This window comes from Trachemys scripta, chromosome 5 (assembly GCF_013100865.1).
Source record: "Trachemys scripta elegans isolate TJP31775 chromosome 5, CAS_Tse_1.0, whole genome shotgun sequence".
Lineage (NCBI taxonomy): Eukaryota > Metazoa > Chordata > Testudines > Emydidae > Trachemys > Trachemys scripta.
The window spans coordinates 70863329-70876791 of record NC_048302.1 but is presented as its reverse complement, the minus strand read 5'-3'; the positions used below and the strand labels follow the sequence as shown (position 1 = coordinate 70876791).

The 13463-nt window shown below is 44.5% G+C and overlaps 1 protein-coding gene and 1 long non-coding RNA gene across 3 annotated transcripts in view; one reads left to right on the top strand and one right to left on the bottom strand.

Moving 5' to 3' along the window:
- GALNTL6 (polypeptide N-acetylgalactosaminyltransferase like 6) overlaps window positions 1–13463 on the bottom strand; it is a 948842-nt gene that overhangs the window by 10080 nt on the left and 925299 nt on the right. The window contains 1 exon segment of the mRNA XM_034772183.1: window positions 3593–3742. Within this exon segment, the coding sequence (XP_034628074.1) occupies window positions 3593–3742 (150 nt within the window).
- LOC117878176 overlaps window positions 1–13463 on the top strand; it is a 95200-nt gene that overhangs the window by 78601 nt on the left and 3136 nt on the right. The gene's annotated exons all lie outside the window — the stretch shown is intronic.

The window sequence follows — 13463 nt, the reverse complement described above, 5'->3', positions numbered from 1 at the left end:
GAAAGCCCGTGGACTGATCTGGTGAGATGGTCTGACGCAGCAGAGGAAGCATTCACAGACCTACGGACCGCCCTCTGCAATAACCCCGTACTGATAGCCCCTGATTTCACCAAGGAGTTTATCCTGCAGACAGATGCATCGGAAGTAGGGTTGGGGGCCTTTCTATCACAGATAGTTGGGGAGGAGGAACACCCAATTCTATACCTCAGTCGGAAACTCCTTCCAAGGGAACAAAAATATGCAGTTGCGGAGAGAGAATGCCTTGCTGTAAAATGGGCCATGAAAACATTGCGCTACTATCTGCTCGGGCGCAGATTTGTCCTTGTGACCGACCATGCCCCTCTTCAATGGATGCAGCGGAACAAGGCGAAGAACACAAGGGTGACCAGATAGTTCTTATCCCTCCAACCTTTCCAGTTCCGTGTGCAACACAGAGCAGGGAGCCGTCATGGCAACGCCGATGGCTTGTCACGTGTGCACTGTCTGGCGTCCCAAGCTGCCCAACCCCTTGGCATTGAGCGGGGGGGGGGGGGAAGATATGTGACAGACCCAGACCAGTGGGGTACAGGAGTCTGGTAGAGGGCAAATATACTGGTCACTGGATGAGTAGTTTTCTGTTCTCTGAGTGACCAGAGCAGGGGTTGCACTAGAGTAATCAGAAATCTGCTAGAATCAGTTAAGGCAGGCAGGCTAATTAGGACACCTGTAGCCAATTAAGAAGAAGCTTCTAGAATCAATTAAGACAGGCTAATCAGGGCACCTGGGTTTTAAAAAGGAGCTCACTTCAGTTTGTGGGGGGGAGTGTGAGGAGCTGGGAGCAAGAGGCACAAGGAGCTGAGAGTGAGAGGGTGTGCTGCTGGAGGACTGAGGAGCACCAGTGTTATCAGACACCAGGAGGAAGGTCCTGTGGTGAGAATAAGGAAGGTGTTTGGAGGAGGCCATGGGGAAGTAGCCCAGGGAGTTGTAGCTGTCATGCAGCTGTTATAGGAGGCACTATAGACAGCTGCAGTCCACAGAGCCCTGGGCTGGAACCCGGAGTAGAGGGAGGGCCTGGGTTCCCCCCAAACCTCCCAATTGACCTGGACTGTGGGTTCTCCCAGAGGGGAAGGTCTCTGGGCTGTTCCCCAACCTACATGGTGAATCTCTGAGGCAAGAAAATCCGCCAATAAGCACAGGACCCACCAAGATACAGGAGGAACTTTGTCACATTAGATACTCATAGAAGCTCTACAAATGGCAATTAAGGAGTTAGAGTGGATAAATTGAATCATGCTTTATCAGACTCAAACCATCTGGAGTGATGCTAAAATAAAAATTGAGGGCAGGTCCCTTTACTGGAAGAAATGGAAAATGAGAGGGATTGGCTAATATGGCAACATGGCAAAATTTGCTTCATCTGAGCATTTTATAAGATTAATGACAAAAACTAGAGTACTTCACGTGACATGAGACGAATTAAAAATAAGAATTCCATGTGATCACTAAGAAGGTGGGGGGGTAGGCATGGGGTGGAACAGAGTAACAGATGTGGTCTTTATGAAAAGGGGCTGTTTGTTGCCTACCTATAGATTATTATTCTTATGGATACTTTTGCACCATTAGTTTAAAATTAATAGACACTTGTTTAAAAAAAAAAAAAAAAAAACGTACAGCCAGACCATGTTAGGAACATTTGCCAGCATAGTAATGTTGGTTAGAGGTGTGCTTTTTTGAGACATTTACATGTCAGCAGAAGCCCTAGTGCAGATACAGTTATACCAGCATAGAAGTGCTTTTGGTGGTCTAGCTTATTCCTTCGGGGAACTAGTGTAAGCACTTTTTGCTGGTATAATTTGCATCTACATTTGGAGGGGTTTTGCTGGTATACTTACATTGGCAAAAGTTTCTAGTGTAGACCTGGCCTATACCTGATGTGAGGCAATCAAAAACTATTTAATACACAGTCAAGCTCAGCTGAGAAATCAGCTTAGACCTGAGTAAGGGGAATATATTTAACCATTAGTTTTGCAATGTCAGCAGATCCTTGCTTTGAAGTTATGTAGCCAAACCAGAGGCACTTGTGTAGCTCTGGCAATTAAGAAGATAGACTGCTACCAGGTTTGTATTATGGTTAAGACTGTGTCAGCGCTTTCATCATAAAAAAACATTTTCAAGGAATTTCTAATTCAGATGTAAACTTTTGGCTTGTCCTTAGAATTTTTATGAGATCTCATCCCTCTAGATAACAAAAACAAAGCAGTACAGGGGACTTAAAGGAATGTACACTATAGTGTTTTTGAAAGTGATACTATTTCATTGGCTGTCTACTGGAGTCTGTCCACATCAGAAGTGATGAACCAGGTACAGAAGACAGCTCCAGAGCTGCATTTTGTCACATGTAACTGGTACACTAAGCACTAATGAAGTGTTAAAGTTCTTAAAGCTTCTTTCTAGCAGCTTGGATAGGCACAAAGATCAATTAGAAGTGGATCTGAAGCAGGAAAGAACTATTCTAGGGGTACAAAGTGAGATATTCAGCTGGTGTCCATTGGCATAGCTCCACTGACTTCAATGGTGCTCTGCTGATTTACACCAGCTGAGGAGCTGGCTCAGATACTGTAGCTGGATTACAGATGCTACCTCAGTTTCAAAGATATCACATTTCTGGAAAACCCTTTGACACGTCTCTGCTTGCAATGTAAATACTGGATTAAAATGCGAAGGTCAATAACGAGACACCCGAGGAAAATGTCAGTAGCTAAACTATTTCTAATGGTTATCGTTCAGTTTACTAGAATACATCATCTCAAACTAGAAAGTGCTACTGAGATATGTGCTGTAAAATCCAAGCCCTTATGCTCAGCTTGAGTAAATGTGGGAGCACGGGGGATGATGGTTATGTGGAGGGATCCCTCAGCATTTCAAAGAAAACTGCACAGATTGCAACAATGAAAGGGTTAATCAAAGTCAGTAACTTGTTAATCTTATTTGAAATCCTGTTAATATTACTATGGCACTGTTTGCTCTGAACACAGTTTCCAGCACGACCACATATTTTTAGTGCTTTATAAAAATGGGTTGAAACAGCAGATCAGAGGGACACCTAAACTGTTTACCCTTGATTTGTAAACTCCCTCTTTTTTGTGGGCTTACAACAATGCTTTTAATGTTAATTTTTGTGTGTGATGTATCTGCCAAATATACTCTTTAAAGTATAGTAAAATATTAATGTTTAACTCATGAGCAGCATTTCTTGCTGCTGTCACACAGAATAAAAATATTTCCTGTGGTGCCTTTGTTAAAATGACACACGTCTTAGGTGTCAAAATGGTAAAGCATCTTTCAAGGAATAAGGGGCTCACCCTGTGTTGGATCAAATCTGTATTAATTTAACTTTGACTTAAGTAGCTGCAAATGCACACAATGTGCATAAATGCTTACTGCATATTAAAAGAAACATGCTCTACAGAGATTCTCATTTAAACTAAACTGGAATAAACCATAATGGTTTTTAAAACCAATGTCTTTTGACTGGACAAACACATTGTTCTCCAAATTCAGTACAGACTCAAGATAGTATGAATATCTGAAAATGACCCAAGGTGACTCCAACCTTCCTATAGCTCCAATGCTGGTTACCCTTCATGCCATGACAGTCATACAGTGTGACAGGGCTACTGTGCGAAACGGCATCGAAGCAGAATTTTCTGGTGTGAAGAGGTTCCCCGGGGCGGATGTCTTCTCTCCAACCAAAGGTAAAGAGCTACAAAAAAAAAAGGCAAGATGATACTATATGGCTGTTGAAAGACATTTAAAAATAAAAACCAAACCAGTGTATATGCCCTTCCTTTGCATGTTATGGAAAAGGATTAATTAGACACCAGTTGATGATATAGTGATTCAAAGTTCTGTTGGTTAAATGTGTGCATTAACACCACCACAGAACAAACATCAGAATGGAACAACTGCTAGTTCTTGGCAGAAAAAAAAATTCAGATTACACAAATATTAGTTATTCTCCCAGTTCTAAGAAGAGGGGGAGAGTTCCAGAGTTACTGACAGAAGAAATTAGTAAACCTTTGGAATCTCATATGTAGGCAGCATTTCAGAGAACACAGGTGCAAAATAGGGAGTTTAGAAGATCATCCTAGCTTAGCCTCACGCACACAGCATTTTTCTGACCTTCACTTAGAAATCACTGGGGTAGTATCTCAGTCAATTACATAGATAGATCATTCCCCTGCCGAATTTTTGTCATGTTTAACCTACAGTTTCTTTTATTTATATGGTATAATATCATTTCCTCTCTTTTGCCCCCTTTTCCCAAGTCAGACATTAAGTTCTATCCATCTCCCTCCTCTACAACTTGTGATCTACATGCAAATCATCAAAGCCCTTCTTCATGTGGTTCTGAGAGAGATTCTGGAGGTTTACAGTCAGTAACAGTGTCCTGCTCAATCAGACATCAGCTGCCTGATGTTACTGCGCAGCACCACAAAACGTTCATTCATAAGATGCAGGAGACAGGCCGGGCATCATCAGATTTAAAGATCTGGCATTTTCCTTTCACGCGAGCCAATGTGTAATACAGGTCACAAGTTTTAGGTTTAATATATTGGTATTAGTTCTGCAGTACTGTACTAGCAGAGTTAATTTGAAAGCTGGTATATTTTATGGTGCCAACTCTTAGCTCTTTGAATAGCTGTCAATTTCCAGGTAGTCTCAGTTACACCTATGTAAATCCAGGCCATTGCAGTCAAGGAGATCAGAACTTGGCCCTGAGTACCTCTGTCTTAGGGTGCATATTTTAACCCTTTCATTGTTCTAGTCATCCTCTGAATTCTTTCTGAAAGTGATGCTCTGTTTAAAATGAAGTGTCGCAAATGATGCACTGTGCTCCAAGTGTGGCTGTATAGAAATGGCAAAGAGAGGAATTATTACCTTCCTTGGCCTGCAGGCAATCCCACTATATGTACAGCACAGCTCCCCCTCCACACCACTGCATCTCATTGTGAGCTCATGTTCTCTTTGTAATCTGCTGTCATTCCCTATTTGTTTCTGCATTACACGTTCTCTAGCCAGCATTTTCCTTGTTCGGCCCTGTGCTGTGCTTATTATTTCCACCTTCCCTCAGAGTATTGTTTTACATTTATCTACAGTAAAGGACCGTGGACAGCTTTAACATGGTTTTTAAACCAATCCTTGCTTTGTAAAAGGTTACATCATTTTCTCCATTTCTTTGTGCTTCTTGAACAAAGACCCCTGCTGAGGTACCTTTTTATGTCATCAGCAGTGGGAGAAGCAGGATTTGGCACTGCAGAAGCAAGGCTGCTGCTTCACAAAAGTATAAGCCTTAAAAAAATTATCACTGTTAGTCTGCAAGCCAAGTTACAGTCCTGAGCTCAAAATAACCAACAATAGACATCAATGCAAAGCTGGGAATCCCAGCTTCCCAATGGTGTGGAACAGAGGTTCTGAAACTCTCTCACTCTGTTGACTATTTTGTAAGAGACAGAGCCTCTCATGGGCCATATTCTAATCTCTCACTGATTAATTCTCAAAATATTTCATTCTGCATACCAGCAGGAAGGGCGCTACAGACACTGGTGATCTATGGACCTTGAGAACCGCTGCCATACAGAATGCATTGATACTCAAATTACCAGCTTGTGTCCTCATCTCCCGCCATTTCAATTATTGCATGATTTCTCTAGATGATGGCTTGGGGACTGATAGAGATAAATGTTGTGAACCATATTGTGACGTTGTGCAGTCTATATGGTTTTATAAAAACTTGATAATAAGTCAATATAATGTAACTGAGATAGTTTTAGAGAAAATACGGTAATAAGTGAATGTAATGTAACTGGGATATGCCTCATGCAAAAGGTCTCTTGTAAGGTATCATTACAAAGCTTATAATCTACTGAGTATGATCATCTGATTTGTATAAATGTACCACTCTTGTATCTAAAACTAGAAATATAAAATGTAACTCTGAGGGCCTATTGTAATTGTGTAAAGTGTGGACCATTAATGATGGTTTGGAATCTTGATGACTCCCATTGTCTGCAGATGGCTGTATTTACCTGTGAGTCTTCCTGTATATGTGTGTGCTGGCAAGTGAGTAATGAAAACTTGCAGTGACATGTGATCATGTCACCTGAACTGGAATCCATCTTTAACCTGGTGCTTTTCCAGTGACGGGGGGGTGGAAAACCAGAGAGACAAAGAGTTCCCGCCTTATGCAAAAGATATATAAAGGGGGGGAGAGAACAGAGAGGGAGAGGAGCCATCATGAAGAATCCCCTAGCTACCACCTGAGCTGCAACAAGAGCTGTACCAGGGGAAAGAATTGTGCCCAGGCCTGGAAGATGTCCAGTCTGAGAAAAACTTACTGAAGCATCTCTGAGGGTGAGATTATCTGTATTCAGTTTGATTAGGCATAGATTTGCGCATTTTATTTTATTTTGCTTGGTGACTTACTTTGTTCTGTCTGTTACTACTTTGAACCACTTAAATCCTACTGTCTGTATTTAATAAAATCACTTTTTATTTAGTAATTTACTCAGAGTATGTATTAATACCTGGGGGAGCAAACAACTGTGCATATCTCTCTATCAGTGTTATAGAGGGCAAACAATTTATGAGTTTGCCCTGCATAAGCTTTATGCAGGGTAAAACGGATTTATCTGGGTTTAGACCCCATTGGGAGTTGGGCATCTGAGTGCTAAAGACAAGCACACTACTGTGAGCTGTTTTCAGGTAAACTTGCAGCTTTGGGACAAGTGATTCAGACTTTGGGTCTGTGTTGGAGCAGATGAGAGTGTCTGGCTCAGCAAGACAGGGTGCTGGAGTCCTGAGCTGGCAGGGAAAGTAGAAGCAGGGGTAGTCTTTGCACATCAGGTGGCAGCTCCCAGGGGGGTTTCTGTGATCCAACCCATCACACATATCCTGTCTGAAACCTGAGAATTCTAATTTTTTAACATACAGCTTTCATTTCCAGCCCTAGTGGTCTGAGCAATAGTGGACCTCAAACCTCCAGACTATCCGGGCTTTTTTTTCCTTTGTCTTCTCAAATTGTTGCCTTTTGAAACAATATCTACTCTTCTTTCTGCAAGTGCTGCTTCTCCCTGGTGTTGCCATAATAAAAGCAAACTCAGCAGGGACTGGAACTCTCTCTTAGAACTTCGCAGAAAAGGAGAAAATTAGATTGGAGGGAGGAGCAACTGCCCCAACACAAATATTAAAATCCTGTATTTACAGAGACAGTTCACTGGCATCCATCACTCTTTCATTCTCATCACTTTACACTGGCTCATCATTTTGTGATTTCAGTCTATCCTCCACTGTCCTGGGAATTCTGCTTAGTTTGATATCAAGTCTGGTATTTTATACTCCAGCTAATGTGTGAAGATATTACATGGTAACAGTCCCAGTGATGAGCTCCATGACACTCCACTTGTTACTTCCCTCATAATCTGATCAGGGCTGGCTCCAGGGTTTTTGCCGCCCCAAGCGGCGCAAAAAAAAAAAAAAAAAAAAAAAAAGCCGCGATTGGCTTTTCTCTGCATTCACTAAAGCTGTAATAGTGTCAAGACAGCTAGAGTTTGTTTGACACAAATGTCCTTTATAAACTCATGTTGCTTATCACTCATTGCCTTTTTCCTAGGGCTTGATCGTGTGTGGTATAGGAAACCTCTGGTGAATGCTTTCAACTCTCACTGAAGTTGGTGGAAACAGAGCACATAACATCTGAGGGCTGTGACTGGATTACATGCCTATGTAAGGGACTAAGAGCTCTCCCATCCCAGTTTAGGCTGCTTGGATGTTTTTTCTGGGTGTTTAGGAGGAAGGAGATGTTGAGTGCCCATCTTCTGCCTGTCCCTTCTTCCCCAGAGCATATGATCAGGGAGGGTCCAGAGCCATGACTTTACTCTGCTATTTGCTAACCAGTACAGCTGAGCTTGGGCAGACAGGTGTAATTGCTGCTGGCACATCCCAGTTTACTTATGTCTGATCCCTCGCCCAGGGCTCTGCCTGAAATCAGAATCTAGCCCTTAGAAGTAAGAGATGGAAAAGACTTATTTACTCATCCAGACTGGCTCACTGCCAGAACAAACTTGTTTCCTACAACATATTCTGTGTGTTCCCTTTGTTTTTCCTTTCTGTTGAAGTTTCCTGGATCTTCATTTTTAAAACTCTGAAACTACAGAGTTGTACATCTGCAGTCCGCTGATCCCTCCCTCCTCACCAGGAATTTAAAAACGACCACAAGCCTTTTGTCTGCAGTTTTGTCTTTGGAACCTTGGTATAGAAGGTCATCTTTTAGACTACTGAAGGCTGCATAAAGGTGTGCCAGCTAGAAGTGCTGCCATCTTTATTTCTTGCCCCCAATTACACGATGTGAGCGAAGTCATACAAAATATTATATCACTGTCTCCAAGCAGGGTCAGCATACATTAACTCCTGTTATACAGGTCAGATCTTGCCACTGATTTTTCTACTGAACTCTCCAAAAATTTCTATAGCAAGTTATCAATCTGGATCAATAGCAAATATGCTATTAAAAAAAGACATAGGTACAGTAATAAAATACTCGATAGAAATCAAAAATGTTGATTAGGGTATCGGCAAATACAGAAATCAGGATAAAGAGCTAGCAAAAATTAGAATTGTGTATTTACAACTCTGCTGGAGCACCCTTTTAACCAGGCCCATTTTCATGGATTTCTGACAAATCTCAAGGGAAATTACACATTTACATTCTCATTCCTTGTGAGACATTTCACTTGGAATATTTAAACTAGAAAATGTACTTAAAGCCTATTGCAGGTACCATTACTGCACTGGCAGTAAGATAGGCTAATGATCTAGCAGGTCTATTTCATCTTACATTTCTGTGATTCTTGGATTTTTTTTTTTTATTTCTCTAACTGGCAGATTTGAAAAAATGAGTAAAATGATTCCTACCCGTGCCATGGGATGCAGCCCCCATTGCCAGACTGGTGCCTCCTCCTGATCATGCTGCGTATTAGCTTGAGGCAGATGCCCACGTCCGTGGTCTGCACACCATCACTCTGTCTCTGCTCCTGCCTACGGCTCCCATGGATGGTAGGTGAACCTCCCCTTTTTGAAGGCTAGCCCTCCAGCTCCACCCCTTCCGCCTGGGCCCCTTCCCCCCACCCACTGGAGACCTGAGCCTGCAGCCAGAGGACCCCCCCAGGCTAGCCAGAGCCACCCCAACCCCGGCTAGAGCTGAGCCCCCACGGGCTTCAGGGAAGAGGGGGAGCAAGGGAGGAGCCTCAGGACGGAGCATGGGCAGGATCACAGCTGGGTTAGGGGAGACTAAACCTAAGCTCCCAGAACTGCAGTGTCCTCTTCTCAACAGCCTTCCGGCTACGTCGCCTCTGTGTTTGCCCCTTCTGGGAGGGGTATCTCTGTCCAACAGTCCAGCCACTTCCCCAGTGGTGAGTAAGGGGACCTGGGCCTGCCCACTACTCTAGGACCCAACCAGGGACCCTGTAAATATTAGCCTCCTGCTGCTCCCCTGTAATCTCTGTCAATGCTGCTCTATTTTCCTAGGCTACTTCCCATCAGGGCACTCAGCTGATCAGTCCTAGGAGCCAACCACTACTTTGTCCAAGGTGCTTATGTTCTCTCTGCCCTCCAGGTACAGAATCTTTACTCCCTGGACTCCCAGCAGCAACTGACCCTGCTCTTCCCTGCAGCTCTTTTTATATGTGCCTACTGGGTCCTGACAGGTTGTTCTTCGCAGCCCTTCTCCTATTGGTTGCTTCCTGTGCAGCTTTCCCAGGGCTACATTAACCCCTTTTTGGCCAGTGTGGGATGAAAGCCCCATCACGCCTTGCCACAAACACCTTGCAGGGTGGATGACTTTCCGTCAAGATTCTGAAGATCTCTTAGAAAGTATTCGAATCTTTAGCTTCATATGGTGCCTAAAATAATCCAGAAACCAGTATAATGTAAAGAACCACTAAGAATAATCAACTAAAAAGCTGCTCACCATTGCAACAGTAAGCACTAAGCCCCCCCCTCCACTGCAAATATTTCTGCATAATGAATCTTCTTTGCTTCTTCAAAATTGATTTTTTTTAAGTTTAAGAAGAAGAGGTTACTCACCCTGTGCAGTAATGGTGGTTCTTCAAGACATGTGTCCTCATGGGTGCTCCACTTCAGGTGCATGTACACCCCATGTGCTTTTGATTGCAGATTTTCATTAGCAGCATCAGTTTGGTCTGTGCATGTACCCTAGACATCATCGTGCCCCATACCGAGGGAATATAGGGCTATGTGCAGGGCCGGCTCCAGGCACCAGCCGATCAAACACGTGCTTGGGGTGGCACCTTAGAAGGGGCGGCCAATGTTGCGGTGGCGGGGGGCGCTCGCGGTGTTTTTGTTTTTGTCTTTTTTGTTCGGCGGGGCAGCACTCGAGGGGTTTTTTTGTTTGTTTGTTTCGGCAAGGCAGCGCGGGGGGTGTTTCGGCGGCGCAGCGCTGGAAGGGGCGCGGCGCGGCACTCCGGGGGTTTGGGAGGCACGGCGCTCGAGGAGGGGCGGGGGTTTGCCCGGGGCACGGCGCTCAAGAGAGGGTGGGGGTTTGCCCGGCCCAGCATGGCGCTCCAGGCGGGCGGGGATTTGGGTGGCCCGGCGCAGTGCTCCGGGGGTTTGGGCAGCCCGGCGAGGCACTCGGGGGGGGCAGGGAGGGGAGTTGGCTGGCGCGGCCCGGCGAGGCACTCCGGGGGTTTGGCCAGCCCAGCAAGGCGCTCGGGGGGCGGGAGTTTGGCCGGCACGGCGCTCGGAGGGAGGGAGGGGTTTGGGTGGCCCAGCGCAGTGCTGGGGAGGGGGGCTTTGGGCGGCCCGGTATGGCGCTGGGGGTGGGGTGTTACGGCGGGGCAGCGCTCTTCTTTTTTGCCTGGGGCAGCAAAAAAGTTAGAGCCGGCCCTGGCTAAACGGGTGAACTGCCCTCAGTTTCTTCTCCACTGCCTAGTCTCACAAGAAACTCCAAAGCGGAGGGGAAGGAGGGTGGGTAGTAGAGCACACATCTGGACCCACATCTCAAAGAACCACAGTTCTGCACAGGGGGAGTACATTCTTCTTCAAGTAGTGTCCTTATGGGTGCTCCAAGTGCAAGTGACTCCTGAGCAGAACCCCCGAACGGAAGGAGGAGCTTCAGAATCTAGAATTACATCACCAGCTGCCACATCCAATCTAGAGGCATCGATTAGGGTGTAGTGTCTTGAGACAGTATGTACAGAGGACTGTGTAGCAGTGCTGCAGATCTCAGTTATGGGGACTGTGATGCTGTATGGAATATGTACGACACTTTATGATATTGTTGATACCAATATTATAAAATTGCAAGGAATCTGACCAGATATACCGTGTAAGATATCTGCCAAAATGTTACAAATTGCCAAGTATGATAATCATATTTATATGTTTGTATCACATTTGTATAATGAGTTATAGATATGTATGGTATATCTGTATTTCCAAACTTGTGCTGTGTTTTTGGGTGACACCCCCAGACAGATTGGCATCAGCACTGCCTAGCCTGTTTGATGGCCCATCAAGTGTCATCTATTGTATAATGAACCTACTGAAAAGAACTAGGGGATACACCTTATGCGTCAGCAAGGCATGTGGTATGCCTGTGGACAGAGAACCTAAGGCTTCCATGCCATGTGCTGTGAAGCTTGTCTTTGGGACAAAGGAAGTACAAGCCACATGGCAAAGGCAGCTGCAGCATCTCCATTTTGTCTTCAGTCCTGCTTCTTACCTCTGAAGTAACTTTTCTACAAACTGAAGCTCTGAACAAAGGACTGAATGACCCATCCACACTGTGGATGTGTTCCAGAGGGACTTTTAAGCCAGCAAACTCACCAATACTGCTAAGAACCTGATATATAGACTTCGAAGTCTGTGTGTGTGTGTGTGTGTGTGTGTGTGTGTGTGTATGTATATATATATATATATATATATATATGGTTGCATTACCATTTAACAACTCTCTTGTTCTTTCTTTTTTCTTTATAATAAACCTTTAGTTTTAGACACTAAAGGATTGACTGGCAGCGTGGTGTTTTGGGTAAGATCCAACCGAATATTGACCTGGCAATGTGGCTGGCGCTTTGGGGTCAGAAGAACATTTTGTATAGTGAGCAGAGTTTTAAAATAACTTCTCATTTTAACAGAGGGTCCTGTGGCATCTTTAAGACTAACAGAAGTATTGGGAGCATAAGCTTTCGTGGGTAAGAACCTCACTTCTTCAGATGCAAGTAATGGAAATCTCCAGAGGCAGGTATAAATCAGTATGGAGATAACGAGGTTAGTTCAATCAGGGAGGGTGAGGCGCTCTGCTAGCAGTTGAGGTGTGAACACCAAGGGAGGAGAAACTGCTTCTGTAGTTGGATAGCCATTCACAGTCTTTGTTTAATGCTGATCTGATGGTGTCAAATTTGCAAATGAACTGGAGCTCAGCAGTTTCTCTTTGGAGTCTGGTCCTGAAGTTTTTTTGCTGTAAGATGGCTACCTTTACATCTGCTATTGTGTGGCCAGGGAGGTTGAAGTGTTCTCCTACAGATTTTTGTATATTGCCATTCCTGATATCTGACTTGTGTCCATTTATCCTCTTGCGTAGTGACTGTCCAGTTTGGCCAATGTACATAGCAGAGGGGCATTGCTGGCACATGATGGCATATATAACAAGAGTTGTTATGGTGTGGTGCGTGGTTGCTGGTGAGAATATGCTTAAGGTTGGCGGGATCATTGTACAGGATGAATTGTAGATCAAAATCCCTCACTTTCACAGACCTTGGGAGGCAGGCCAGTCCTCGCCCACAGACAACCCGCCAACCTTAAGCATATTCTCACCAGCAACCATGCACCACACCATAACAACTCTTGTTATATATGCCATCATGTGCCAGCAATGCCCCTCTGCTATGTACATTGGCCAAACTGGACAGTCACTACGCAAGAGGATAAATGGACACAAGTCAGATATCAGGAATGGCAATATACAAAAACCTGTAGGAGAACACTTCAACCTCCCTGGCCACACAATAGCAGATGTAAAGGTAGCCATCTTACAGCAAAAAAACTTCAGGACCAGACTCCAAAGAGAAACTGCTGAGCTCCAGTTCATTTGCAAATTTGACACCATCAGATCAGGATTAAACAAAGACTGTGAATGGCTATCCAACTACAGAGTTGGAGTTTCTCCTCCCTTGGTGTTCACACCTCAACTGCTAGCAGAGCGCCTCACCCTCCCTGATTGAACTAACCTCGTTATCTCCATACTGATTTATACCCGCCTCTGGAGATTTCCATTACTTGCATCTGAAGAAGTGAGGTTCTTACCCATGAAAGCTTATGCTCCCAATACTTCTGTTAGTCTTAAAGGTGCCACAGGACCCTCTGTTGCTTTTTACAGATTCAGACTAACACGGCTACCCCTCTGA